A 27,619-nucleotide genomic window follows, 5' to 3' on the forward strand; every position below is an offset into this window, starting at 1 on the left:
TAAGCTTAATTCCAGTGAAAACAGTGAACTATTCCTTTAATTTCATTACGCTGCACTGTCACTGCCTATGGAAACAACTTCTTATTCAGTTTGATTTTGTTTCTTTATCCACCTGAACTTCCTTCATTTTATTTATGAAAGATCATCAACCATGCTTTCATCTCATTATTACACCAACGTTAGCATGTTGCATACACAACATTAACTCTGCTAACTGTTTGGTTTTACTTTTTTTCCCATTTGTCTTTTGGTTGTTTTTCAAAATGCATTCAGTACATTACAACAAAAATGTGTATTTATTCATGCATGTATGCATAGGTATAATTCCAGTCAAAATATTTATAAAAGGCTCCACATAGAAAATAATTTGAAGAAAGATACAAAAGAGATTTTATTACACATCAGTAATGTTTCGTATGTTTAAAAATTTATCATGGAAATTCAGCCTGCAATAATAACATTTACACCAAATCACCATATTCCATGGTTCTTTAAAATGACCAGAAAATACAACAATTTCTCTTATGTAATAAATGACCATCGACTCAAAATGATGTGGGGTAAAAATAGGAATTCACTGAGCTTGGTCACAAAATAACTCCCCTTTTTACCAATTTTAGACTTCAGATTGTTAATTTTGTGTTAGTTACTTTCATAAGAGCACACATTATGTCATTTCTAGGTTACAGCTCTCCATTTGCTGCCATTGTTCACTCTTTCTCCTGCATGCTTTAAATGTTTTCTTTTTTTTTGTTTGGTGCTTATTCACAAATCCCCACCCACTCAACCTTCACTAAACATTATTAAATGGGGCTTAAATCCTTCATTATGAGTCTGAGCAGGTTGATGTCACTTGTATGTGTAATTCCACTGTGCATACACACACACACACACACACACAGGAGGCAAAGTTCTTCTTGGTCACACAGGTTTGTGAATCAGCGTCGACCTTCAGAAGTTTTTCCATCGGATGGCGGAGAGGATGGTGTGGATGAAGTAGAGGAGTGTGGCCAAGTAGGCGAACACCTGGTAAACACACACATACACACACGTTAGCTGGTGCTTTACTTATTTTTAAAGTAATATTTCATATGCTCGCTATCTTGACAATAATTAGATGAGAACAAATGCTAAATACGAAGCAAGCTGTCGGTTGACTACTGTAGATTCATATTTTCCACACAGACATGAGAGTGGCATCAAGCTTCTCATCTAACTCTTGGCAAGAAATCAAAATAACGTAAAATAAAATGTTGAGCTATTCTTTTAAAATGAATTATTTTATTCTATTTTTGCATGTCAACAATTTGATGGGCACATTTTTTTTCGTGGGGAAATACTGCACAGATGAACAGCTGTTGTTCCTGTCTTGAAATCGGTTCTCACCACAGCAGCGATGTCGATCTGGTAGATTTTAAATGTGCCTGATCTCTTCTGAAAGGTGATGTAAGCCAAGTCCACACCTGCACTGAGGTAGAAGAAGGCTGCCAGGCCGTGGTAGGCAAAGTCCTGCACACACAAAGATTAAACAAACATTTTACAACATGACCACAGACCATCAATCCTTTCTCTCTGCTTTAATCCCCCTTATCATTAATTCTTTCTCTCTTACAGCGGCAGCCCAGCCAGAGCCGTTCTTATGACCCCCGGCAGCGAAGATGATCATCCAGAGGAAGGTCATGACGAAGCAGAACACGGAGACGAACATCACCCAGCCCAGAGGGTTTGGTGGCTCCACGTGGGTCGACGCCACCAAGATCCACACCAAACCACCAAACACCTGCAGAGAGGAGGAAAGGGGGAGGCGGATGGTATTATGATTCCTGAAATTTATGACATGACTTCTGAAATATTACCCCCATGATCGCCTCTCTGTTTCTCACTGCTCACTGCTTGTTCAAACCAAACCCCACCCATCTGATACAGCAAACAGATTCAAACAAGCACAGTCTGGAGTTATTAACCTCTGTCCAACTCCTCTCTTTTCTCCCTTATTTGTCCACCTTAAATCTCTTATTTCCCTTGTCTCACTGTGGCAATGACTACAGCAAGTCACTGCATCTGTCAGTCAATCTGAAATGACTGTCTACGATGAACACTTTTTACAGTGGACTAACTCCCTGCAGACATGAAATCCTACCGTCAGCAGAAAAGTGTTTTGATACTCTGGTTTCTGCTCCTTAGGCAGAATATTTGCACCACAACGACCTGCATGCAAACCATGACCGTTTAGAAGCAAATGTAGGGAAAGATACAGCATGAGGGCGAATTTTGATGTCTGTGCAGGTGAAAATATTTGGAGTGTGCAATGAGATTTTCCTGTAAGTGTGAATCTGATTCAGATGAGAAACCTTTGTTTTTCTGTCACGGTGGTAACAGGTAAAAAGAGCGATTCATCAAGTGTCGACTCGCTGTGCTGTTATGCATCCTTCAGTGCCCTTATTTTGACTTGGACAGGGTGCGACAGGTCACCTGTGTTGTTTATTAAACATTACCTGGATGCAGGCTGTGTTACACGGCTACACAAGGATCAAATACTACAACAGGCAACAGTGTAAAAAACTGGATCAAAATGATAAAAATGCATAAAAAACAGTCTGCAAAATACAAATCAGCAGGATCAGAGGCCACATTTCGCTAAATACTGACTAAATAAACACTTCTCTGTGTGTTCTGTAGCTTACTCTGAGCTCAGGTTGGGTGGTGTTTAGTTTGTCAGAGACTTTAAGTTGAGCACTAACCACATCCCCATAGTCTGAACTCTCTGGAATTAACACCGAACTGAACTTACGCTAACAGTGGACACACACACACATAATAATCTGCAAATAAGCTGATCCAGAGCTGACAGCAGCCTCACCTCATCTTTGTGTTTTTTTTTTGTTTTTGTTTTTTTAACTCTAGTAGCATCACAGAGCTTTGCAAACCTTTTATGAGGAAAGAAATCCATTCAGCAAGTTTGCCAGACGTCAGTCTCCAAGAAATTCGGCTCATATACTACTAAAGTGTTTTCCCAATTATTTTATGGTGGCACTATAATCACGGCAATGGCTCGGTTATGTTCAGAGGTGCTGTTTGTTTTTAAGGAATGAAGTGCTACAGTTATAAACCTCAGCGAAGTTTGGTTAAATGTAAATAAACACATTGCGTCTAAAGCCACTGTGAATTTGTACTTGGACATTAGTTAACAGTTTTTAATAGACATTTAGTAGACATTAGTTAACAACATGTCCTCGTTCTATTTAATGGAATATAAAAGCTCTTTCTATGGAGACATGATTGCAAGGATACACACAGTCCTTATGCTGTATCTTTCCCTTCATGACTAACACTGAATGTAAACATAAAACACAGCAGGACACATTTAATGATTAACACCACTGACTTTCTAAATACAACAATAAGTACTCCTCTGTCAAGTCTTATATTTAAAATACCCAAAACCTGCCTGAGGCTTTTTTGGCACAGTGATTGTGTCACAAGACAATTCACCTCTTAGGGTCTGATCCAACAATTATTTGGAATACAAAGGCAAAAGGCAAAAGAAAATGCCCATTGTAACCCAAAATAAAAAAGACCAAACATTGTTTTGAGTTCAGTTTCTCGGTTAGGTGAACTACTGGTCACCATGAACTGTGAAATACATGTGTATGCTGGTCACAGATAAAAGTTAAATCACTGCATTCCCCTTTCACCCGCATGAAAATACTGTACACGCCTGATCTATTCAACGTCAGATCAATGCAGTCTACATTTTAAGAGGTATACACTGCAAAAATATCTGTCATATTCATGATGACTTGCATTTTTCTTTAGGTTTCTTCATAAACTGCAGGTTTTGGGTTAAGCAGCAAATTAAATTACTTGATAGTTCAGATATCTTTTGCAGTGTATTTTCCAAACAAGCTAAAGCTAAACCTAAAACAAGCAACCTAAAATAAACTGAAGTCAACTCTCACAGACTGAAACGCCTTCCTCTGCGCAGTTATATTTCCAGCGGTTTTATGAGCAGTTTCTACCTTTTGTCATCGTTCAGAGAAGACGAGTTGGCCGCATTCTTTCTTAGATCAGTGCCACAGATACAATATGAGTGAAATGTGAGATGTGAAAAGATGTGGGAGCTCCTCCCGTGAGAGGAATATGTCTCATCATCTCCCATTACACCAAAAAGCACCGTTTTTGCAAAGCCGCTCAAAATTTTTAAAGTCTTCAACTATTTTATGCATTATATCACAAAATTCACAAAATGTAAACTATTTCTGAAATTCTGTTTTTTTTTTTGTTTTTTTTTTTACAGAGACAAGCGTCTACCTTAAGTCATCACATCATGAGGAATTCATTCATATATGATGGGTACTGGTTTAAAAACTCACATACTTTGGGGTAAAACAGTCGTTCATCTATTAGCTGAAACTGTCGACACTGTGTCTGCTAATTATGTTTTTATTCCTTTAAATGATTAGAATTCTTTTTAATTTTATTAAGTTATTGTGTGCATCAATTTGTGAGGATAGTCAGCTTGTTTAACTTTTCAGACATAAACCATGTGAACAAAATTCATTGTTTGTTGTTGCTATGAATGAAATTTGTCAGTTTGCTGTAACATTTGTTGTATTTAAAATTCGGAATAGTTTTTACGCTTTTGATTTTAAATACTTTAAAATCAAACCAGTTTGATCAAAATAAGTGAAAACAAATTATTTTAAAACCCTAAATTGCTGAATTTCATAAAGGTCAGCTGCTTTGTCCTCTGTCGTTGTCCACTCACCAGTTCAGGCAGGTAAAATATATCCGGGGCCGTGGTGCATATCCCCAGTCCGCTGGGCAGGCTCCCCATTGGCTGAGCAGTAGTTGCAGCCATCTCTGCCTGTTCCTTCACCCGGAGTCAACAGCGAGCAACCTGCCTTCTCCTCTGAACTAACGGAGCAGCAGCAGGTGTTACTCTCCCTTATAGGTAAGCTTAGTTAGCACACAGACCCGTTCTGCTATTGTGGGTGAGAAATGCCTTCCCACAAAGGCTTTTTGCACTGGAAGAAACTAGACACACCCTTTATCTTGCAGCACCCAAGGCTACCTGGTGTTGCATGTGAGCCAGTGACCTGTGAAGGGATTTTGAAACAACCAGAGCAAGAATTTTGTGCCCACAGGCCACAGTAAACCCTGTGTCATAAACGGCTCACTGAGTTTTAGGTTATACTAACTTCATGACCCTCACCTTGTATTAGAGGAATGTCTGTAGTTTCTGTTTGTATTGCACACTGAGGCTATAACAGGAGTCTTTCAAAATAAAGAAGTTTGTGATTAGCTGTATCAGTGAAAACCTACAGACACTTTGGCAGGTCCATAGTTTGATTTAAAGCTGCATTAATTGCTATCTTTAAATTGGCTGTTGATCAAATGAGTATGTGCAATGTGAATGGTGTCACTTGTGCGTGCTTATACTCGAGTTAAGTCAGGAGCACAGACAGCGATGGGCAGAAAACAATAAGCCTTTCTGCAGGTTCATTAACCTCTCATTATCTTTGCAGGGAGCAGGGATGCAAGTATATTAAAGGCTCCACATCACTCAGTCTGCACTGGCTCAGGAAAAGATCTGCGTTCTTCATGATGTTTTGCTCTTAATACTTATTACTATATTATATTACATGTAATATGATTTAAAATGAAGAGACAAACCTTTTTATAGGTGAAAATGACACGTCTACTGAATTATTTTGTCACATGATCTTTTGATGGTGCTGAAAAGTAAAGGTAGTTCATCCCATGACATTTTACGGTAAAGTGTTGAGCGTCTTCGCTCAGCTTTTGTTGACTCTCCTAACATCCGAACAAACAGTAAAAACATGATGTTGAAATGTCCAATTAATTTATTTCATATCAGAGAGTCCAAAAAATACCATAAAGTGAAATCATCTAAATATTTACATGTTGAAATTTTTGGAAGTGCTCATAAAAAATGCAAACAGTAAAGAAAGTGGAAACATCCATCCAAACATTATGTCAAAACCAAGCCTTTGGAAAAACAAAAAAAAAAGGAACTAAAGCTATTGAGCTGAAACTGAATAAACAGACTTGCCGTCGATAGGGAGAGTGGTTTATCCATTCATATTTATGTATTTACTATTTGTTCATAGAAAACATGGGGAAAATATTAGGAATATATAAGGAATAATATAAGGAAATAAAGGGCGTTCTTCTCTCTAATCAAGTCTTTTGGATTTTCCATGTTTTGGGTTTTTAAGTCTGTCAGGATTTATTAGTAATTTAAATGTACTGTGCTATACTAACACCAAGCTGTACTATTGAATGCCTTGTACACCGTTTAGAGTCAGTAATGTTTTGTGCAAGTTATTTTTTGGATATCAACAGAAATTTATCTTAAAACATAATTATGTAGTACCTTCTCCTGAACATGTAATTAGATCTGAATTTTAGTTAGTTATTTACACCCATCAAACAGTAAACTGCTGCCTTTCTGATTACGACAACAGTAAATTGCGGGGTGGTAATACACAGGCCTACCTCACTAACCAGACCAATGAACAAGTAACATTTATCAGCAACCTGTTTGTTTTCCACTCATTCATTCATTTGATGTTTTAGCACATTGGTTCAAAAGCAAGGTACTGTTTATCACTGAGCTGACATGAAAATCAAAACATAAAAAAAGTCCAATCACAGCTTAGCTGGTTATTCGGTTTCTTGTCTGTTTGGTCATCCGGTTGTTGGTTTACGGTTGGGTTTGTGTTTTGTTTTAGGACCTCTTCCATCGGATGGCACAGAAAATGGCATGGAGGAAGTAGAGAAGAGTAGCCACATAGGACATCACCTGAAAACAAACACAAACGGACGATTGTCAGCTTCAGGTAGGAGGACGGACGTGTGTCAACAAAATGATCTGAAGAAGACGGAAACAGATCTGAAATGTCTACCACTGATGTCTGTCAGCATGATTGTTTAATTAGTATACATGTTTTCTGAACTGAAATTTTACATTAAACCAGTCACCTAATTCCCAGACAATACAATCACTAAATGCTGTCTGCATGTTGTCACAGTATATCAGAGGATCATAGTGCATTCGTAGGTGTGTGTATGTGTTTAACATCATACCACTGCAGCAATATCCAGTCGGTAGTTTTTGAGAACATCGCCAGTAAGCACTATAGCTGGAATCTGGCCACTGAGAACGGTGATATATGCCAGAGCCACCGAGGCACTGAGGTAGAAAACCACAGCCACAAAATGATAGCCTGCATCCTGTAAAGAGAGACAGAGGGAGGGCGAGGAGGGACAGTCAGTGAGGTAAATGGAAAGTGGAAAAGACAAGAGAGAGGAAGGGCAAAAAGAAAGATTGCAAAGAGGGAGTGAGAGGAAGTAAAATCAAAAAGGAATGGGGAAGGGGGAAGGTAATGTAAGACATATAAGGAGGGAGGGGTAAGGAGAAAGTAAAAGACACAGAGGGACAGAAGAGAAAATTAGGGAAGGAAATACTGTAACTGTTTCAGCATAAGTTTGGAGGAAATGGCCTGGACAGAGCCATGACCTTTACCTTATTACCCAGCATAAAGAAAATCACGTGGGAGGCTGTGTGACACGTGCATCAACCACATATAAGCTTTTGGTCATGTACTCTATCTGCTGTTAACCATTTGTCCAATTAGCCAATCAGCAGTTGGTGGGTGTGTCTTACCAGGGAGGGCCAGATGCCGCTCTGATTGGCTCCGCAGAGGAAGATGAAGAACCAGAGAGTTGTCACTACGAAGCAGAAGACGGACACGAACATCACCCAGCCCAGGGGGTTGTCTGGTGAGACACGAGTCGATGCCACCAGGATCCACACCAAACCTCCAAACACCTTCAGGAGAGGGGGGAGAAAAGGGGTGAGGGAGCAGAGAAAGAGACAAAGAATTTAACAGGGAGATGGATTTGAGATTTAGTTTTCATTAGCTAGTGTACAGTCTCATAATACATCAGAATAACTTGTCAGTTTTCATCATGCACTCGTACAGATTCAGTTCCCATGGTAACAAGACCTATATTTCCTTAATACAGGCTATTTAGACAGAAAATCCCTGATTGGAGGGCTGATGCCAACAACAGCTTAGCTCGGTTTTTGGTCTCCATTAACTCCAAAGGGAAATACCTAGCTGCTGGTAGCTGCTATCGGCTCCAAAGTGTTCACGAGCAAGTGTCTGTCTGCCGAAAACAATGGTTTGAGAGTGGTGAGTGAACCAAAGTAACAGTGAACAGTGAAATTGCGGCTAATCAGTGAGCTGAAACTCAGTAAAGCCGAGGGGACGTTATGATGATAATTCTTGTAAGTTCATCACTTCAAGTGATCCCTTTCGCATTGTAAATTCATACACTGTTATTTGAAAAATATCAATATGTTAAAGCATATCTTTATTGTAGTTCCATAAAGCTGAGGAAGAGACCTATCTAATCTAAAAGATTTGAAATCTCCAAGCCGAAAACAGATGGTTTTCAGTCTTCAAAAAGCTCCTCGTGTGTAAAACTGATGGAGTGCCCCTTTAAAGTAAAGGCTGTGCCTAAGGATTTACACACACCCACATGCATGCATGCACAGCTGCACACACACACACACACAATGCTGTCACTCTGGTGTATTTTCACAGTCTTTCTCTCTCCTCCTTTGACAAACATTGTGCTTGAAAGACTCTTTGGCATTTTGATAGAGCATTGTTCACTGATAAGAGGCACTCTGAAATACTTTACAGTGATACAGTAATTTTCCCTTTTGATGTCCTTTACTTTTTATTGCGCAATAAGACCTTCTCTCTGTGTCATGACAGGCCTTTTTCACAGAGGACATTCTGACATGTCACAGTAGGAAAAATCTCAGGTGTAAATAATAAAATTATTGATGGCTGAATTCCACTTGCTGCTTTTGCTGCTTCGGTTTCAGGATCATCATCTGTGTTATTGTTAACACCTGTGCTTTTCCTGCTATACGATAGGTCAAAATGTCTTCTGTGAAACTGGCTAATTGTGTCCCAGCTTTGGTTTTCTGCAGTTGGGCTATTAAGGGCTACACACTGGCCACCTTCAGGTGTGTCAGTTCAACCAATCAGCATTAAACCTTCAAGTATCAGGTGTGCTGGAGCAGAGCTGGAGCAAACACTTGCAGGGCTTCAGTTAGATCAAAAGCTGCTCGACTCTGTAGAGATGAAGTTTCCCACAACTTCAACAGCAAATAAATCCCTCTGCTTCTCAGGTGAGGGACAGAAGCATGTGGACAAGATAAATGTCTTCACAGCTTTTAGGGAGAGAAAAATCCTACATGTTTAATCTGAGAAAACTAAAATAATAAAAGGTGATTTTTAGGAGCGAATTTCAACAGTGACTTTTATTCATTAGCAGCTCTTTGCCTGAAGTCACAGGAGACACATATGAGTGAAGTAAAGCTGACATGGTTTTATGGTTAGTTTCATATATTATGTGGGATTTATATCTATCTAAACTGAAGTGAAACTAAGGTTAAAAAAGAGAAACTGATCATTGGTACCACTTTAAAGTGTTGGTTAAAGAGTTCATCTATTCACTCAATCACTTAATCCAGCTGATCATTCTGGAATTCATTACCATTCGGTAAAAGTAAAACAAGACAAGTAAACAAGACACCTGCAGGTACTTTGAACCTGAAATGATCCCTCTGAGTATCTTTGAAGTTTTTCTCCTCACTGCAGGACAATATCATCTATAGCATATATTTTATTTTGATATATTCTTCTTTTTTTTTCAGAACTAATGTCATGATTTCCATTTACATGTATATGAAAGGGAACATTTCTAGATGTCTCAGGTGTTTTATTTCCCCAGATTTCAGCCTTCAGAAACTCTGAAAACTTTGCAATTGTTTAGAATCTAAAATGAAGTTCTGGGTTTAAACATTCATCCCCCTAACATGAAAAGTTATATGGTCAATTCACGAGTGGCGAGTATAAACTGAATGAAACAGTTGAGCCCCCTCAGCCTTTCAGTTTCTATTATTATGTAAGAACTCCCCTCATGTTCACGTCTCTCTTTGAACTCAAACCTTTGATGGGAGAAAGCCACATTAGGCAGATATCCAATTGGGATGGTAAAAGTTGAAACAACCTCCTGCACAGAGCGCTGAGAAAATGAGATACAGAGGTGAGCGAACGCCTGACGCAACATATCATTACTGTTAAAACACTTGCATCAGTTCGCATGGAACCGTATCAGCAAATATTACATAAATCTTATCTCCACAACTCCATATCGGACTTTTCTATCTGCATACCACAGGAACATTATTCTTTTAAATCCCTTAGAGGTAAAAGGGAATCAGCCTGCAGCTTGGATTCACAGCTGTTACAATGAATTCCATTTGAAAAATGGAGTCTCTGCAAAAAGACATGTCAAAATGTGCCAAACCACTCCTGCAGTATTATCTGCTTCAGTGCTGTTGATTCATATGTTCAAAACAATCCCTATATCATCAATGAATATCTAAACATGTTTCTTCTGGTATTTGGGACATTTGCGTTTTAATGACAGAGAAGTATTTTATGCTGCTGCTGGAGTTGTAGGACACATTTTTTATGCTGTTTAAGAGCTTTGCAAAATTATGTGTCTTGACTCTCGGTCACCTTTGGAATCCATTGTAACTGTCACGAATCCAAGCTGAGCACAGCTGCCATCCTCCACCCAGAGGCAAGCTTTTCCCAACAGGGGCTGATCAGTATTCCTTTAAATCAGTTGAGTTCAACCTATTGTGACCTGTACGATCTTAAATTATGGCCAAATCTAACAACACTCAATATACAGTACTGTTTTTATTGTTTGCAACCCAGTGAATTTCCTTCATTAATGCAGCACACATCAGCTTTGAGTTCAGTTTCATTTGTCTCTTCATGTTTTAAAGCCACAAAAACACCTTAAATGCAAGAACTGTTTTCCATTATTGGTCCGATTTTAACTGCTGAATTAATTTTCACAAAATGCCACTGCTTGTGTTGTGTGATTGCTAAAGGTAGTGGGTTTACAATGGCAACACCACATTTTTATCAGTGCCTTCTTGCTGGTTTGTCTTTCTAAAAGTTTTTTGTTTGAGATTTCTCCATGATTCAGTTCCATTCCAGGAAAATGAACAGACACTGACACTGAACAGTTGCCAAAAAAAGCTGCCAAGCCTGTCTTCAGCCAGTCAGCCTCCCTGCTCCTTTTATATTTGTGATGGTTTAGATTTACAGTGCAAACTCTGACCAGAGTAGTAAACATTACCAGTACATTTCCATGCCTGAGCTGCACATCATTTTATTTCATGAAAAGGTTCACCAGCCAGAAGCAAGAAAAAAGGCCCGAGACCGAAATGTGAATTGATTGGTTAGAATTACACCTCCCTCTGCAACTAAAGCTGTTTTTCCACCTGTCACACAGATTTAATCTTCCAAGTTCCCTGTACTGAAACTGCAAATTGCCTGTAATTGTTCCTGAATTATTCATTTAAACAGGAGCCATGTGTTGTAATTGACAAGAAACTGACTTTTAATAGACCCAAGCAGAGAAATTATCTTGTATTCAACGAGGACAGAAACAAACTCCTGCTAATAAGGGAGTTATTTTCCCAAATTATTCTGTGAAAAACCAATGTCTACTGTCGCAAATCTTTTTAAATCTTAAAATGTGAACACTTTATTGTAGTTTAAGGATTACAGACATGTTCAGAGTGCTATTCCAAATGTCCGTAAATATCAATAGTTAAAAAAACAGCGTTAATATATTTAAAATGCCTTCATGAAATTTTGAAGATCCACCTTTCAAAGACAGATTTGAAAAATCCTGCCCTAAAATAGCACTTTTAAATGCATGTATCCTCTCTGAGGGTCTGGACGCTGCTTTGCTGTGACCTGCAGTAAATTCTGTTTCATGTTTATAAAGCTTTCTTTGCTCATTTTCCCACAAATGGCTCTGGATCTGTCTACGTCAGGGTGTCGCTACTTGGCCATGAAGGTACCATTTTTGACACATTTAGAGTAAGTAAATAAGTATTTAAATAAGTAATTACAATACTCAACGTGCGCCTGTAAAATCACCAACAGTAAAATGTTTTCATCATGGACTCCTCATAGACTAATAGAATACTTTTCACTCGTCACCTACACCTTTAGTGGAAAGTGTTTTGCTTGATATTTTTCTTTTCATTGCTAAAAGCAGCTGTGGTTGCTGTTTTCCTGTTGCTATGCAAACATGTCTTTCCCTGGTAACAATTTTTCCTATGGGGACAACTTCCTCAGCTTTCTGAAACTTATTATTATGTGCCAGCACTCACTGATTTAAAAAAAAAAGAAAAAAAGTAGGTGAATAGCAGGTGTGACATCCTCATTAATTGGTTTCATCATCTTAGCCTGACCAAACCAAACCTATCAGCTCCTCTAATCTTCATGGTTGGTTAGGTGTTCCTTTTCCACTGTGTTGGCTCCACTGATCAAACACCGATGCCTGATACCATTTTAACAAGACGAGACAGATTCCTATCTGAACACAGACTTGCCTCAGAGGAGGAATGATGAGAAGTGGGATGAAGAGTCAAGGAAACAAGATCATAATCTAAATGATGCTGATCTGAGAGAATGAAGAAAGAAAGACAGAGGAGAGTGAGCAAGAAGGAAACAGGTAGATAAAAGAAGGAATAAGATCTTAGTCTATGACTCACTTGGGTGAGCAGAGTAAAGACGGAGAGACTAAAACCAAGGCTAAAAGGGATAATGTGTCAAACAGGAAAGAGGGAAAATACCCAAGGGAGAAGAAGACCCCCCCCCCTACCCAACAAACTCACAAATTCAGGGATGAAGAACACTTCAGGAATGGAAGTGAAGATCCTGCCGCCCGATGGCAGAACATCACCTGAGGTGGTGGAAGCCATAGTCCAAAACAGTGTGTGTGTGATTTCCTCCCGAATGAGATGTGTAACCTGTTTTAATCTGCTATTTAAAGGCCGTCTACTTCTCCCCCTGTCTCTCCTCCCACACCTCCCCTCTACATTTCCTCCATCCATTCCTCTGGTTGAAACTACCAGTATGGCAGGTGCTTTTTGGCTTTGTTTGTCCAACAGGAGGAGGATGTCTCCTGTCACTTTGTGGATGTGTGTATTCATGTGTGTGTTTGTGTGTGCCTCATGTGTTTATAGTGTTTGTGTGTGTGTGTCTATAAATGGCAACAAGCCCATTTACATGCACACAAAAAAGTGATTGTGAGGCAACTAATGCAGCTTTCACATGGGCTATGAAAGGAGAACAGAACGTTGATGTCATTCACGGCAGCCGCGGTTAATGTTCAGGGTTATTGGGCTCTCCATCTGTTTGGTAAAAGCAGTTTAGATTTTATTTGCAAGTCAAATTTTTCTCAGATTAAGAGGCGAAAATATACTGGACCTTGTTTGCATCCAAGTTGCTGCTGAGTGTTCACACTTACCCTTAAGTCTGTGTTGCACTGTGGCCTTTGAGGAGCAGCATTTTGTTTTCCTGCATATGTGTGTCAAGCATAACGTGTAGAGGTGGCTGACAGCAGCACTGGAGAGGCCCTAAATAGCTTTTCCCAATGTAATTTCATTATAACAGAGTACAGTTACTTAAATGCTTTCCTTAAATACAATTCTGTGGCACTTGAGAATTTCCATTTTCTATTTAATACTTCTACTCCACTATATTTCCATTAGAAAGATATTTTTGAGTCCTAGAAGTCTTATTTTCTTAAAACAAGTGAAAAAATCTTCCTTTTTCAACAGAAGTCAGATAGTTTTGTGAATTATCTGAAATAAAGTAATATTTTCCCAGCTCTGAAGCTTCTTTCAACGTTCTTAAGACCTGCGTATTTGCCGTGCACATGACTGATGGGCAAAGTTTTTTTTTTTGTTTTTTTTTATAAGCTTTCCAATGAAATTGAAGCCGTCAAGGCTAAAATAAATGGATGGAGGCAGAGATGGAAGGTCTGTTTGGCTTTGTTAACGCTGAGTGCATATATGGCTGAGCAAGAAGGCCATGAGGGAACAGGACAGCAGGAGGATGGGATGGGAAAGAACAAACAGGGATACAGATGAAGTGGTTTGGAGTGAAACAACAGAGCAAACAAAGAGCAACAAGAGAGAAAGAGAGAGAGAGGCTGGGAGTGGCTGGGATTTAATATTTAACCTGTTACACTGTAGTTTTTCACCTGTAGAGAAGAAATTATCTAAAATTATCTATGATTTTAGGGAGTTACTGGTCCCAGACTCAGTCTGACATGTAATCCCCAGTAAAACAAAATATCACTACACATTTTTTTTTGTTTTCATGCTTCATTTTCTGAAATGGATTAAACAAATGAGGTATAAAGCGCTAATCAATGAGCTTAAGATATGATGATAAGCGAACCATAGCAATTTCCCCTGTTTTCAGTCTTCGTGCTAAGCTGAGCTTCCTATTTACTGTACATACATGAGTGTGGTATCAATCTTCTCATACTAAAAAAGGCACAAAGTAAAAAAAATGTATAATATTATTTCTTTAAGTTGACTCTAACATTACATTCTGTTTAATGTTGATCAGAGATGATAAATGTCAATCAGTGAGTCTTATGTGAGTTATGTGAGAGAATGAATTAGTCTGATTGTGCTTTTGTCTCTTAGTATGTCGCCCAGTCAAACTGACAAACACAGTGTGATGGTTTCCAGGCTGAAGGATTAAAGCCTGGCACAATACACAAAACCTATTGTGTTGGACAACTCTCTGTCTTTTCATCTCTGTCTCGATTCAGTATCAATCACCCTGCTGTGTCACAAAATAAATAATAACATGCACACACACATTTAACTTATTATCTCTCCTGTTAATCGCTCATCACAGATGTGCTTCTGCTTCGCCCTGCACAGATTGTAATTCTCACGTGCTTTCAGAGCATTCAATGAAGTTTTCTCAAGTGGTGGCTTTGAATGTGTCAGTCACAGTTTAGAAACTCTTTTAGAAATGAGGGCTGGCTTGTTGCAGAATGTACATGGTATTGGGCTTTGTGCTAATGACTACCACAGAATTTTGATATTGTGCAGTGACTCATTATGTAATAGGAGCATTCATGTTGTCCAAGCAGTGGATGCTTCTTTCAGAGGGAGAAACTCGCTTTGTTATTCAGATGCTGACACACCCTGAGTCAACCTGTTTGCCTGTTCGCCTCTGCTAAGGTCACTAAAAGTGTGTTTGGAGATCCTCTTCTGTTGCTACAACGTGAAAGGTGAGTGACACCATATGGGTCTAAAAGGAGCGAGTGTTGTTCCCTCTGATGATGTGATCCGGCCAACCTGACCTGAGCGCAGAGAGAGTTCAAGAACCTCCAGCTCATCACAGCTATTGCATTTACACTTAGGAACAAGAGCCATAAGCAGCATGTGATGCCTTCCCTATTTTTAGCAGCAGGGACAGAGGTTTTTTATATTTTGTGAGTGGAAGAAGTCAATTCAGGGGTGAAGTTATCTTATTCTGTTTTATTTGTAAGGAAAACCCAGCAGTCATCTCTGCCAACAGGTCAATGACCACATCCCCCAGTATAACCTTAAGGGCTTTTTGATTGCACCCTGGCCTTAGGACGCAGTATTCATATGTCTTAGATGACATAATGCTCACAAATTAACAGTAGTTTTACAAGGAGTTTTCCACTAACTCCTGGGGGGCATATCTGGCTCTTCACCTGCTAAATGCTCCACCATGTCCACCATAACCCACCAACCCATTGTTAATTCTGAGTGGAGCAGCTGAACAGCAATATAGTGCGGCCAAGTACATTTTCTACAACCCTTCATGTCACCTTTTATTCATGTATCATGTTAATGTTTTGCAATTATGTACTTTTATATACACACGGTACAATTCAGAGAAGGAAGTTTGAAATGTAAAACTTTCTTTGGCTTGGCTTTACTAGCACACACACACACACACACACACACACACACACACAGAAACAGGGTTACACTCACCAGGCAGCCAACAAGTTGCGTTAAGAGAGCCACACCTTGGACTAGCTCCTTCATAATGGATCTGGTTACCAGCCAACACACAGACACACACAGACACACACACACACTCCTATGTACACAAATATATGTACTTCCATGGGAACCCCTGCCAGCTCACTCAAAATACAATGGCTATTTGTCAGTGTCAGGTATAGTTACACAATGTAACACACATGCACAAACATTGATAGAGAATGCATTGTGTTTTGATCCTGAATGACAAAACCGCATATTTTTCATTCACAAAAAAAGAAAAAATGTTATGTCCATGTAATGTTATGGCTCAGGACCATTCCACCAAGATGTGAAGTCTGTCCTCGAGCTGAGCAGGACTTAGGTCGGTCAAACTGAACTTCAACTTGAGGAAGCAGGATAAAGCACTTTTTTTTTTAGGCAGCATGTGCTCTGCTGTATCCCTGCAAGCTCCAGGGGATCTGCTGAGTAGCCGACCCTGACCTTTGACCTTCCCAGGAGCAAGGAAAACACAAATATTTTATCCGGACCTGAACATCCTACATGTCTGAAACATAATACTGACGTTAGACATGCCAGAACTGAAGGTCATTCAAAGATAAATCAGCAAAGGACAATAATGTTCTTATACTCCTTGATATAAAGACATATATACAACATACAGTTACAGATAGATTATAATAATTATAGATATAGATCTATAGTAACAAATGAACAAATGTGATTTAATTAGCAATTATTGCTTTTGCATTATTTTGACTGCCATTATTTTATTCTATTCTATTTTATTTTTATTTATTTATTCAGACGAGGGGAAAAACATCTCTCCTGGATCATCTTTCCAGCTCTATCCCTGCAATGCCCTGGAAACTCACACTTTCCTGTTCAACTGGTCTTGACCTGCTCTCGGGCCCCTTCTTCTTCTTCCTACTCCTCCTCAGACACAATAGTCCTCCTGGGGCACAAAGAAAACTGGGTGAGAACGTCTCAACGTTTCCAGGTGATAATAGCAGCCACATCTACAATCAGGTCTCCTGTCTGTGGCTGAGTATCATTCCACCACTCACAAGTGTGACGTAGTTTAAAATTCTGCCTTAATGTTACTATACTGTCTTCACCTGCATGATTATAGAGGTTCTATCTGTTCATGTAACATGCCGAGGAATAAAAATATGTTTTCTGCACATTCCTTAAAATCTCAAAGGGGCATTAAGTAGTTTTTGGTTTTTATCAACATCTGTCAGCGACTGTAAGAATTCCACTCATCTTCTCACACAAACAAAGTTAACAACACAGAAGAAAAACGCAGCAAAACGACTTGCACTGAAATGACTGGCTGACTGTTTTTCAGAGCATGCAATGCGCATCAGTTTCCCTTTAGGCAAGTATGCAATTATAAAACATTTGATCGATTGAGTGATTGAGTTGATCAAGTCAAATTCATCAGTGATACTCCATTATTCAATCTAAACTCAATTAAGTCATTCATCAAGAAAAAAAAAACCTGGTCGTTCTTGAAAGACTTTTTCCTTGCTCTTCATGTAGTTTCTGACAATCAATAAGACAAACAGCTAATTTAAGGCACAACCTTTTCCACTGGTAACCTGTGATGACCATTTTACATCTGACAACTATAAATAGACAACTGAAAAAAGACATTAATCAAATGAAAGAGTAACAGATCCTGATGCTAATTGCTAATATCAAGGCCAATCGTTAATCGTAAGGTGAAGTGAGACCCTGACAGCATCAGCTGGTTACAGCAACACTCTGAGGCCAAGCAGGTGCAAATGCCAGCAGGCAATGGAAGATGCTTTGGACTGAAACTGACTGAAAAACATGAAATATAAAATTACATTATAAAAAACAACAGTGAAGTAATTCTGCCTTTAGATTTTCTTTTTTTGTTTTTTTGTTGTTGTTTTTTTCAGCTCAACACAAAACAACTCTCTCTGGTCACCACAGGCACCATCACCACAGCAACAGCACAGGAATGTGGAAATACCGGCTATGCAATATTATTCAGAGGCAAACACTGCACTAAAGAAAGGCTTGGTGTGTTTGTGTGTGTGTGTGTGTCTGTAAACACTCAGCGAGATGACTTGAGTGCTGGACCTGAGACATGGAGGGCCTTTTAGGGGCATGAGGACAATTTAGTCAGTCCTCAGTTTAACAATGAGTTTAACAACATTTGAAGGTCAGAGGTTAAGTTGTGGGTTAAATTTGTTTTAGTTTTAGGGTTGACTGCTGAAGGGATGTTAAGGAATACATGCTCTTAGTGGTTCTACATAAGTAGTATGAACAAGTGGATGCATGTGACCTAGTGTCCTATACTCTTATACTTTCCTGCTAAGGAAAGTATAAATCCTTCCCAAGAGTTAGATGAGAAAACCAAAACCACTCTCATCTCTATACAGTAAATTACCATGAGCAGCTGGTTGGCTTAGCTTAGCATAAAGACTGAAAATGGGGAAACAGCTAGCCTGGCTCCATCTGACAGAAATAACTTAAGCTTCTGTTCCAGACGTGACATAAGAAGAGAGCACTGGTGAGCTTTGAGAACATGGACCCAACCAGGTTGATGCAAGTACCTTCCGAACTTGTGCATTTTCATGGGAGCTGTAGTGTTTTTTCTGTGCTTAATATCAAGTGTTGTGGTGGACACCAGTTTAACCCAGGCACATGCTTTTCAACATGCTGAATGAGAGGCTGCATTGACGTCATGACTTCAACTGTATTTGCCAACCAGAAACTCTTGGCGCACTAATTAGCATGTTAAGTGTGGTTTGTTTAATCCAAACAAAAACAGATGGATAAAGGTAAGATGTTGTGGAGTGTTGAACTATTCCTTTATCAGATTGTGTTACTGAGGGATGTGTGCTTAGTTTGAAACATGTCTTGCCATCTTAATATCGCAGTGGACACAGTGGAAAACTCATAGTCTATCAATTTAAATACAATTTTTTTCACCTTAACATTTCGAAAAGTCTAAGTCGTAACCCGGGATTAATGAGGGGATGAAGTAACCTGTGTGCCCTTCAAATGTTTTGGCTGTTTGATTCTGATTTCCATGAAAGTGACACACACACACACAACACTTAGAATGTGTATCACATTTGGATTCATCCGAATAATAAATGTTAACTGAGATGTGAAACCACAACTGATGGACAATCTGAGCTTGTCTGTGCTCAGACTGATCCAACCTCTCACTGCTCCTGTCCTTTTATACCAGGCTATAAAAAGACGACAGGAGACTAATTATTAACTGTGAACGCTGCTCTTATACCCTGAAACTCTACACTACACACACACACATGACTGATGTTGAACTAATGGGTGGAGATGAATGGAGCAGCTCAGTGACCAGTCAGATGACAGGGTTGCAAAAAACAAGCTGAAAGCAAGGCTGTAATAAATCACCAACTGGTTTTAATAGAATGTTTATTACAAAATAGAAGAATTTTGCAGTAAATAGCAGTTATCAAAATATGCAAATAACGTCACTGTTTTTACAGAAATCTGTTTTGGTCTCAGTCTGTGCTCAGTAAGTGTTCCTCCCTTATTCCTTTAACCTGTGTTTACTTTAAGAGGAGAAAAGTGAACTCATTGATTTAAGAGGCATCTTTGTTGATAATGTTACCATTGTCTAAATTTGCTCAACCTTTATTTCACACCTATTCAGGCAATTAACAGGATCATCAGCTATGATCACGTGTCTCATGTGATCACAAGGCACACAAAGATGTCTCTGTGTATGTACTGTATATTATACATATATTTTTAAAATGTTCCAAAAATGTATTTATGGCACACATAAGGGGTTTATTGTTTTCAACAGACCAAACGGATGTCTAGAATATGATTATTTTAAATTTATCCATAAAAATTTAATCAACTCCAATCAAATTGTACTCTCCCTCTGAGCGATGTGATGTAATCGTCACCGCGCTACACAGAGGAGGTCAAAGGTCAACTCTGTGACATCAAAGGCGAGATGAGGGTGCATGGGGTCGAGAAAGACCTGTGGACTTCCTGATTGGCCGGTCGTGTGCTGTGTGTGTTTGAGAGACTCCAGGGTGGCATAGATGACTCTGGCCCGCTGCTCCTCTGAGGGAGGGTCCGCCCAGCGATAACAGGGAAGCGAGGGCGAGTGGAGGAGGAAATAGACGGACGATATGTAGACTTTAACAAACTCCTGTTTCAGAAAAGACAAGTCTCTCTGCAAACACACAGGGAGAAGGAAACAGTTTATATTCCAGGCCTCATCAGCAGTCTGCAGTAACTATATGCAGTGGATGCACTTTCAGGGACGAACACACAAACCAAAAATGCACCAGGTTTCTTATACTGACATCACCCTCTACAGGTCTGTACTGGTATCACACACACACACACACACACACACACACACACACACACACACACACACACACACACACACAATCTCACCTTCTGTGCTCTGCTCATATTGGTCTCAGCATCCATCCAGGCACCCTGAACAAAAACATCAGATATTTATATTTGCAAAATTATAGGGGGATGTTGTTTTTTTTTTTCATTTGAAAGCAGTGATTTATTTGCAATTACATTGCTACTATACAGATTATATGAGTCAGCCTAGGAAAAAAAAACAATTAAACCTAAAATATTTTCATTACTGAGAGTTTCAGGAGACTTTCAGTGACTTGTTTGGTCCAAGTTCTATTTCAAAGGCTTCTCAAGTTTGAGAAATGCTGAATATTGATCAGTACAACTTGTATGGCAACAAAAATTAACAATATAACAATTTCTGCTATAATCCCCTTAGAAAAGCAACCAGGAGCGAGCATGACCGTGACGCCCTCCCAACTGACCCTGAGGGCATCCAGCAGGTCTGGTTGGTCCAACAGCACCGGGAAGGTAGAAAGTATAGGACTGCATATCAGATCTGAAACAGACATTTACATTTTATTAAAATATTGTTTCTAAGAGCCATGGATATTTGCAGGTTTTGATAAGAGGCATTTGTTACCTGCATTCTGCATGGTAGGCCTGTCCATCAGTAGTGTGTCTGCTTGCAGCTGCCTGTGTAGAGCCAGCAGATGGACACAGTTCGAACAGTGCAGCAGAGTGTCTGGGAGGAGACTAACAGGGAATACAAACTTGTTACTAACAAAATACAGTATAGTGCAAACATATGTACTACATATGGCATACACACATACATATGGCTGAGGTGAGTAATGAATGTCTCCAAACAGATCTGGTAATGATTTATATATAATACTGAATTAGATGACATAGTCCACTGCAGGTGTTCAAGCTCTGTAGTAGGTTTGTCCTGCTGATCCCTCCCACCTGAGCTGCGTTCTGGTCCGGCTGTTGGCTGACTTCAACTTTACGATCAGTTTAGGCTGACGCCTGGCCTGAAGCATCTGCTGGAAAACACCAGCTGGAGCTGAGAGTAGAGCAGATGAGACACATAGCTTGTAATCTCACAAATCCAATTTTTACTGTTTTTTCCACATTGTGTTTTAAAATTCGAGTCACACATCTGTCTGGTTGTGATCTGATATTGAAATCTTTCTGTGAAGAAACTTTTTGACTGGACTTGAGCTCTTGTTGTGTCTCCTTACATTCTCTGGTGACTGAAGCCTCCACTGCTACATCCTTCTCGTAGGGTGTGCCGCCGTTCACTGGCAGCTCATAGGTCCTACACACAAATTAGATTAGATGTTAAAGTATTCAGTGCAGAAGTATTAAAGTCTGTCCCTTATTTGTACACATTGTTCATACGGTAGGTAGGTGTGGTTAGTTCCATTTTCACAGTTATCCGGTTATAAAGATAAATTAGAAAACTTACATAGAAAAGAATGGATGAAAGAGTGAAAATGAAACTGTGATGTGTGTTCGGGTGATTTCATGTTTATATAAATGCATAAATGAGCTCATGTACATTGTAAGCAGAGATATATGTATGTGTGTGTACCTGTTAGGGAGTGGATTTCCAGTGTCATCGGTCAGTTTGAGGAAAGCCCAGCCGCAGCTCAGGTCTCCTCTCTCACCTGTAGACTAAAAAACACACACAACTAAACATTAGACGCAGTTCCTTCCCAACTTCTATGCTTTATTAGTAACTGTCCATTTTTTGAGATGGGATTTCTTTTTTCTTTGACTTCCACCACAACAAAAAAAAAGGTTTTAACAGTGGTTTTCCATTTCCTGTATCTTATTTGCACTGACTTGATCGCATTGCTATCATGTGTGTGTTGGCATGAGCTTATTTGTCCTCACATTCCGTATAAAGGTGACTCCCAGTTCAAAGAGGATACCGAGGTCAGGAGACAGAGAGTTGCAGCGTAGGAAACAGTCTCCGTCTAAGAGGGTGGGCAGGATACCTGTCATCTGAAGCAAAGTTCAGCTTTAAGCACAAAGTTCAATGCTGTTTCATCTCAGGAACAACCATTAGATTTTTAGTGCAAGAAGCAGTTTGTTAAAATAGCTCGTAATTCCATTCTCACAATGCTGTAAACACACCCTTGGAGAGAAGCTCCAGGTCTTGGGGCTCTTGGAGTTGTAGGTTGCCCTCACTGTGTGGATGTTACTCAGCACCTGAAACACAAGTACAGCTCATTAAAAAGAAATGTGGGATAAAAAAAAAAAAGGGAGTGAAAAGTAGAAAAGTATAGTCTGACATGAATCTTCCTAATGAAGTAACACAGCAATGGAGAGAAATTTGCATTCAACTAAATCTTGCACTGTTGGTACACAAATGGATTTACCGGCTAATTTTAGCTATTATATAATAAATAAACAGTATTCGTTAAATGTGTTTCCACACAACAAAGACTAAGGTAGGGTAAGGAAGTACAGCTGTGCAAAAATTTGTATATACAACAGAGATATCCCTGATACCTGAGTTCCATCAAAGGCACAGAGGCGAATGTGTCTGCTGAGGACCTGAACTCCAACCCCAGGGGTAGGAATCCTCCTGCAGCTCCACAGAGTGAAACAAACACAAGTCTGGACCTGCCGAGCACGGACCTACACGACAGGAGACTGATGAGTTTCACAGAAATCTGTACTGATTTAGTCAAGCGAGCATATTCATGGCTGGATGCTGTGCACTGTGAGAAACTGAAAGGAAACTCAAAGAAGGACAGAGAGAGTGTCTCACCCTGCCAGTGTCTGGGTCCAGGAAGAGGTCTCTGAAGGAGAGCTGTGATTGGCTGAGCTCTGGCTGAATATGGTGACTTCCTTTGTATGTTGCACCTAGAGGAGGCCATAAACAGTTATGGTTTTGCCTTTTTATCATACTGTATTCATTAAAGAATTATTATTGTTAAAGAATTTGTAAAGTTACAAATTTCCAATATTCCAAAGGCTGTTGTTTGAGCTATTGTTAAGTTTTGGGTGTAATTTTCCCATAAACAAGCAAAACAGATTCCTCTGACTCCATCTTGTCAAATGTGATGTTTCACTGAATAATTTTAAGTTTTTAACTATTGGCTTTTTCACCATTTTCTAACATTTTATAGACAAAATGATGAACTGATCAACTGAGAAAATAACTGACAGATTAACTGATCGTGAAATGAATTGTTTGTTGCAGTAAAGTTAAAATTTACGGAACTCTGTCAGTGCTTCTAACACACTTGACCAGCTTTATTTATAAATGTGTGTGTGTGTGCATGTGTGTGTGCTTGTTAGAACGTTTAATGACCTTCCTCCACCAGAAGTTTATTGAGAGTTGATGGTCTGAATCCTGAAGGTATAGCCCCCATGGCAGAGAGCACATCTGTTGCATCGATCTGTAAGACACACACACACACACACATTGAAAACTGTTAATATATTGAGTATACACTATTTGTTGATAGGAAATTTAACAATGGCATCAGTTATCAGTTCTAGTAGTAATAATTGCAGAGTATGTACAGTTTTACCTCAGTCAGAGCCTTTCTCACAGTAGACCAGTTAGAATGTAAAGCTCCACTGTCAAAGAATAGATGACAATGATAAAGTCATTAGTAGTTTGAAACCAAGACTCAAATGATTGATATTTGGTGGCTCAACTTTAATATGATCTGAGGCGCGAAACAGATCCAAAAACATCTGGAAGCTAAATGTTGTTAAACTTAAAACACGGATTAAAAAGTTGAACCTCTGTTTGTCTTGCTCATCAGTCAGTTCTTCACCATCTTGCTCCTCCTCCTCCTCTGATGATTCCTCCTCATTTTCATCATCATCGTCGTCCTTTTCATCATCATCTTCATCACCGTCGTCATCAACACCAGAACCAATCTGAAAAATGTGGTTTTAAGACTTACATTTACTTATATTTAAAAATAACAACACAAGAATGTTTAATATCCTTGAACATAAATGGGCTTCTGTGAGGATGATTTTAAAAAATATACATTTATTATGCCTGTTCCCCGTGCACTTTTGTGCAAGCAGTGTTGAGTGTGTACAGACAACAAACCACAGCAACTACAGTAGCAGTTGCTGAAAGGTTGTTGGTTCAAATGTGGAAAAACGCTGCAAAAGTATTGTCACTGTACACCAAACACCATATTTATAAGTACAAGTTCAAATAAATCGTACTAGAGTTCTTTAGCTGAATGCTTGCTTTAAATGAACAATAATAGCTAAACTGTTGGATACTCTGTGATGCAGATGTTTAGCAGGTTATGTACCTTCAGGTAGGTTTTTGGAACCACTCCTCTGTTGCCTTTGGAGTCCTGAGCCAGCCACCATCCATCTGCTGTCTTCCTGATAATCCTTAGTATCTCCCCCCTCTTAAAACAGCAGGGAAATTAAGAATTTATGTAACTTCACCTCAGTTTTGCTAAAAAACAGACTTCTATTTTTTTTCTTATTTTTTTAAATTAAAAGACCCAAGGAAATAAAACTCAATCCATGGTAACAGTCTGAAAATCAGAAAGCATGCTGATGTTCACCACACATCAAATGAATGCTTAAAATTAAATAAGTATATGGCTGACAAGTCAGGGATAATTGGATTCACACTGGCTTTAACTTGAGGAAGTTAAAGGAAGTCAGTGCCTTTGTGACGATTATGCAGGACTATTGACACAGGGCCCTGTTTGGGTGGGTAGAGCGCCCTCTTCTGTTTTAAATAAATACAACAAAATGCCATTTTTTAGATGCAAGGAAAAACAGAACTCTGGCTTCTCATTTTAACCACTTGTATAAACTTTTTCATGTTGCTGACATGTATCCTTTATCTCTGTCTCTGAAACAGGGAGTCCCTCACCTGAACAGACAGATCTCCTTCCTGCTCTCCTTTGAAATCACTGAGGACGGTGTAAATGCGAGGGTCTGACTGAGAGGGAGGTTTCACAGCTTGCTTCTCATCTTCATCCTCATCACCATCATCATCTTCGTCGTCTTCATCATCGTCACTGTCTTCGTCATCATCATCCTCACTATCTTCCTTTGAAACGCCACTGTGGATTTTTTTTTTTTAATTCGAGATTATATGTAAAACTTGTTTTTCAAAATTGTTTTTCTCTTCTATGTACAACCTAAAATATTGAGCTGCAACTCCTTTACATAAGATACATATGGGTTCAGCTGTTGTGGAGAAACTGAACCAATGCAGCAGGAAATATGATACTTATAACTGGATAAAAAACAGAAATATTATTGATAGTACTGATCCCCATCATATCTCTTTTTTTGTTTCTTTGTAGTTTGCACACAGGCTACTGACCCTGGAGCAGTGCTCGGTCCTGGTGGTGAAAGCTCCAGAGACAGCATGTTCAGACGCTCCAAGATGTTCTGCAGGCGTCTCTCCTCTTCCTGTTTCCTCTGATCATAGTTTCCCACTGGAGCCAGCTCATCAGCCTAAAAGCAAGTCAAGCAACAAATTATGACGTCAGCTTCACCAGTTGAACAGAACAATAAAACACTACAGTAAGTTTAGACTGATTATGATGATTAGCAATCAGATAAAAGCTTGTGAGTGATATCTGACTTAAAAAAAGCTTGTACTTTACCTATTATTTAATCAATAACATACAGTTTTGAGTTCATTTTGTTATATTCTAAATGATTAAAACCCATACAGAATTTACAGAATTTATTTAGACTTTGGCATTACTCATACGTTCACTGACGTTACAGAACTAACCTTTGTCAGTTTCTTCAGCGTCTTTAGTGCCTTCTCTGCCAACATTTGCAGATCTTGACATCTGTTTGAAATTAGGCACATTTAAAATCAAAGCATTATATGAGAAAAACAAAATCAACTAGATCAGACAGTATGAAAATAAGGAATAGGAAAAAAAAAAACAAAAACAAAAAAAACCAAACTTGACAAACTGGAGTTACAGTTTAGGAAGCACTGCTAAGGCTTTGTCATAGCAGTTTACCTCCGAAATGCCTCTTCAGTGGATCCACCCTGACTCTGCACATCTTTCATCAGGCTGTCAACCTGGGTTAGAAGCAGCATGAGAAGAAAAAACAGTGAATAAGAAAAAGAATGTGCAGTTGAGGCTGAACTGCACAGCAAATTTATTACAATATACATAATTAATATGCTATATGCCAAATGATTTCTTTGTACACTTCTGTTGCATGTGTCAAAATAAGCATGGGTCACCTATAAGCCTGTCTTTGGTTAGCCTCTTGTTCTTAGCCGTGTATTTCAGTGAGCAATGTAAACAAAAGTTATTCTGTGAGTCCATCAAAGAGCTTGTGCTGTAGGCCAGTCTTCATTTAAAATCTGTCTTTTTCATGTTTCCCCGCTTATTGACTGTGCTCTTAATTAAACAGGTCATAAGGAACTTTACATTTATGTATTTTTAAAACTTCGGCATAAGTTTCATTCCCCAAAGAACACTCAGTTTTAGGAAACTCTTAACGTTTACCTTTGTTTACAATACTAGCTAAAATAAACGTATGAGAATAAGAGGCTATACGGCACAACTGTAAAGAGCTTTTATGACAAAATTGCTCAAGATGTATTCTCCATTAACGGAGCTGCTATAGGACAAAAACTTAGGATCGCTTTATTTTGGGGAGAGTGGTTGATGAACGTCGGTTAACACATTGTCTATTCATATTGTTTATCTGACATTTCAACTCGAGTTTGAAAATCGCGGCGGGGAGCGTACAAGCAGACACCATTCTTTAACAAACCTGTTTTGTGACGTCGTCCACTTCTTTCTGGACAAGTTGCAAAGGTCCTTTTCTTTTCGGTGGCATTTATTCGCTGTTTAATGGGGCATAATCCATGTGTTAGCTGATCGCCTAGCTAGCTAGCTGACGCTACGCCTCCACTGGTCGCTAGGCAACCGAGTTCCTCTTCAGACTTGGGCTTGACTCTGGATTTAATCAATCGTCTTTGATAACCTCGTTCCCTTATATTGTGCTTGTATTATTTGTAAATATGTTTCACGATATTTGTTATATTTGTTGTTGCGGTTGTACTTATCTTTAATATATTTATAATTGAGCTTATCATGCATAAATACAGACTGACATGCTTTCCTAAAGGTATTGAGCTACCGCCACCTACTGGACTGGAGGATCGAGCTGCAGAAAAAAAAATCTCTGCTAAAGTTGCTTTTTAAAAAATGGTTAATAATAATAATAAATAGTTAA

At 39.1% G+C, this 27,619-nt stretch overlaps 3 protein-coding genes across 3 annotated transcripts; all 3 read right to left on the bottom strand.

Moving 5' to 3' along the window:
- Positions 1–679: 679 nt before the first annotated feature.
- On the bottom strand, positions 680–4,976 carry LOC121189949 (myelin and lymphocyte protein-like). Its single transcript, XM_041050434.1, has 4 exons — positions 4,769–4,976; positions 1,613–1,780; positions 1,387–1,509; positions 680–1,026 (listed from the first exon to the last, which is right to left on the bottom strand). The coding sequence occupies exons 1-4, from the start codon at positions 4,859–4,861 to the stop codon at positions 952–954; spliced, it is 459 nt and encodes a 152-aa protein (XP_040906368.1). The 5' UTR covers positions 4,862–4,976; the 3' UTR covers positions 680–951.
- Positions 4,977–5,855: 879 nt separating this feature from the next.
- On the bottom strand, positions 5,856–12,972 carry LOC121190125 (myelin and lymphocyte protein-like). The gene is made up of 4 exons (XM_041050716.1): positions 12,827–12,972; positions 7,694–7,858; positions 7,114–7,260; positions 5,856–6,829 (listed from the first exon to the last, which is right to left on the bottom strand). Exons 1-4 carry the CDS (start codon positions 12,911–12,913, stop codon positions 6,755–6,757), a joined length of 474 nt encoding a protein of 157 aa, XP_040906650.1. The 5' UTR covers positions 12,914–12,972; the 3' UTR covers positions 5,856–6,754.
- A 6,466-nt stretch (positions 12,973–19,438) lies between these two features.
- Positions 19,439–27,266, bottom strand: nphp1 (nephronophthisis 1). The gene is made up of 20 exons (XM_041050079.1): positions 27,155–27,266; positions 26,386–26,447; positions 26,145–26,205; positions 25,725–25,858; positions 25,266–25,458; positions 24,685–24,786; positions 24,150–24,289; positions 23,932–23,980; positions 23,709–23,796; positions 23,163–23,257; positions 22,901–23,029; positions 22,523–22,597; positions 22,280–22,390; positions 21,975–22,057; positions 21,622–21,698; positions 21,344–21,443; positions 21,018–21,130; positions 20,860–20,933; positions 20,456–20,500; positions 19,439–20,225 (listed from the first exon to the last, which is right to left on the bottom strand). The coding sequence occupies exons 1-20, from the start codon at positions 27,218–27,220 to the stop codon at positions 19,947–19,949; spliced, it is 2,076 nt and encodes a 691-aa protein (XP_040906013.1). The 5' UTR covers positions 27,221–27,266; the 3' UTR covers positions 19,439–19,946.
- Positions 27,267–27,619: the final 353 nt, after the last annotated feature.

This window comes from Toxotes jaculatrix, chromosome 11, assembly GCF_017976425.1.
Source record: "Toxotes jaculatrix isolate fToxJac2 chromosome 11, fToxJac2.pri, whole genome shotgun sequence".
NCBI lineage: Eukaryota > Metazoa > Chordata > Actinopteri > Toxotidae > Toxotes > Toxotes jaculatrix.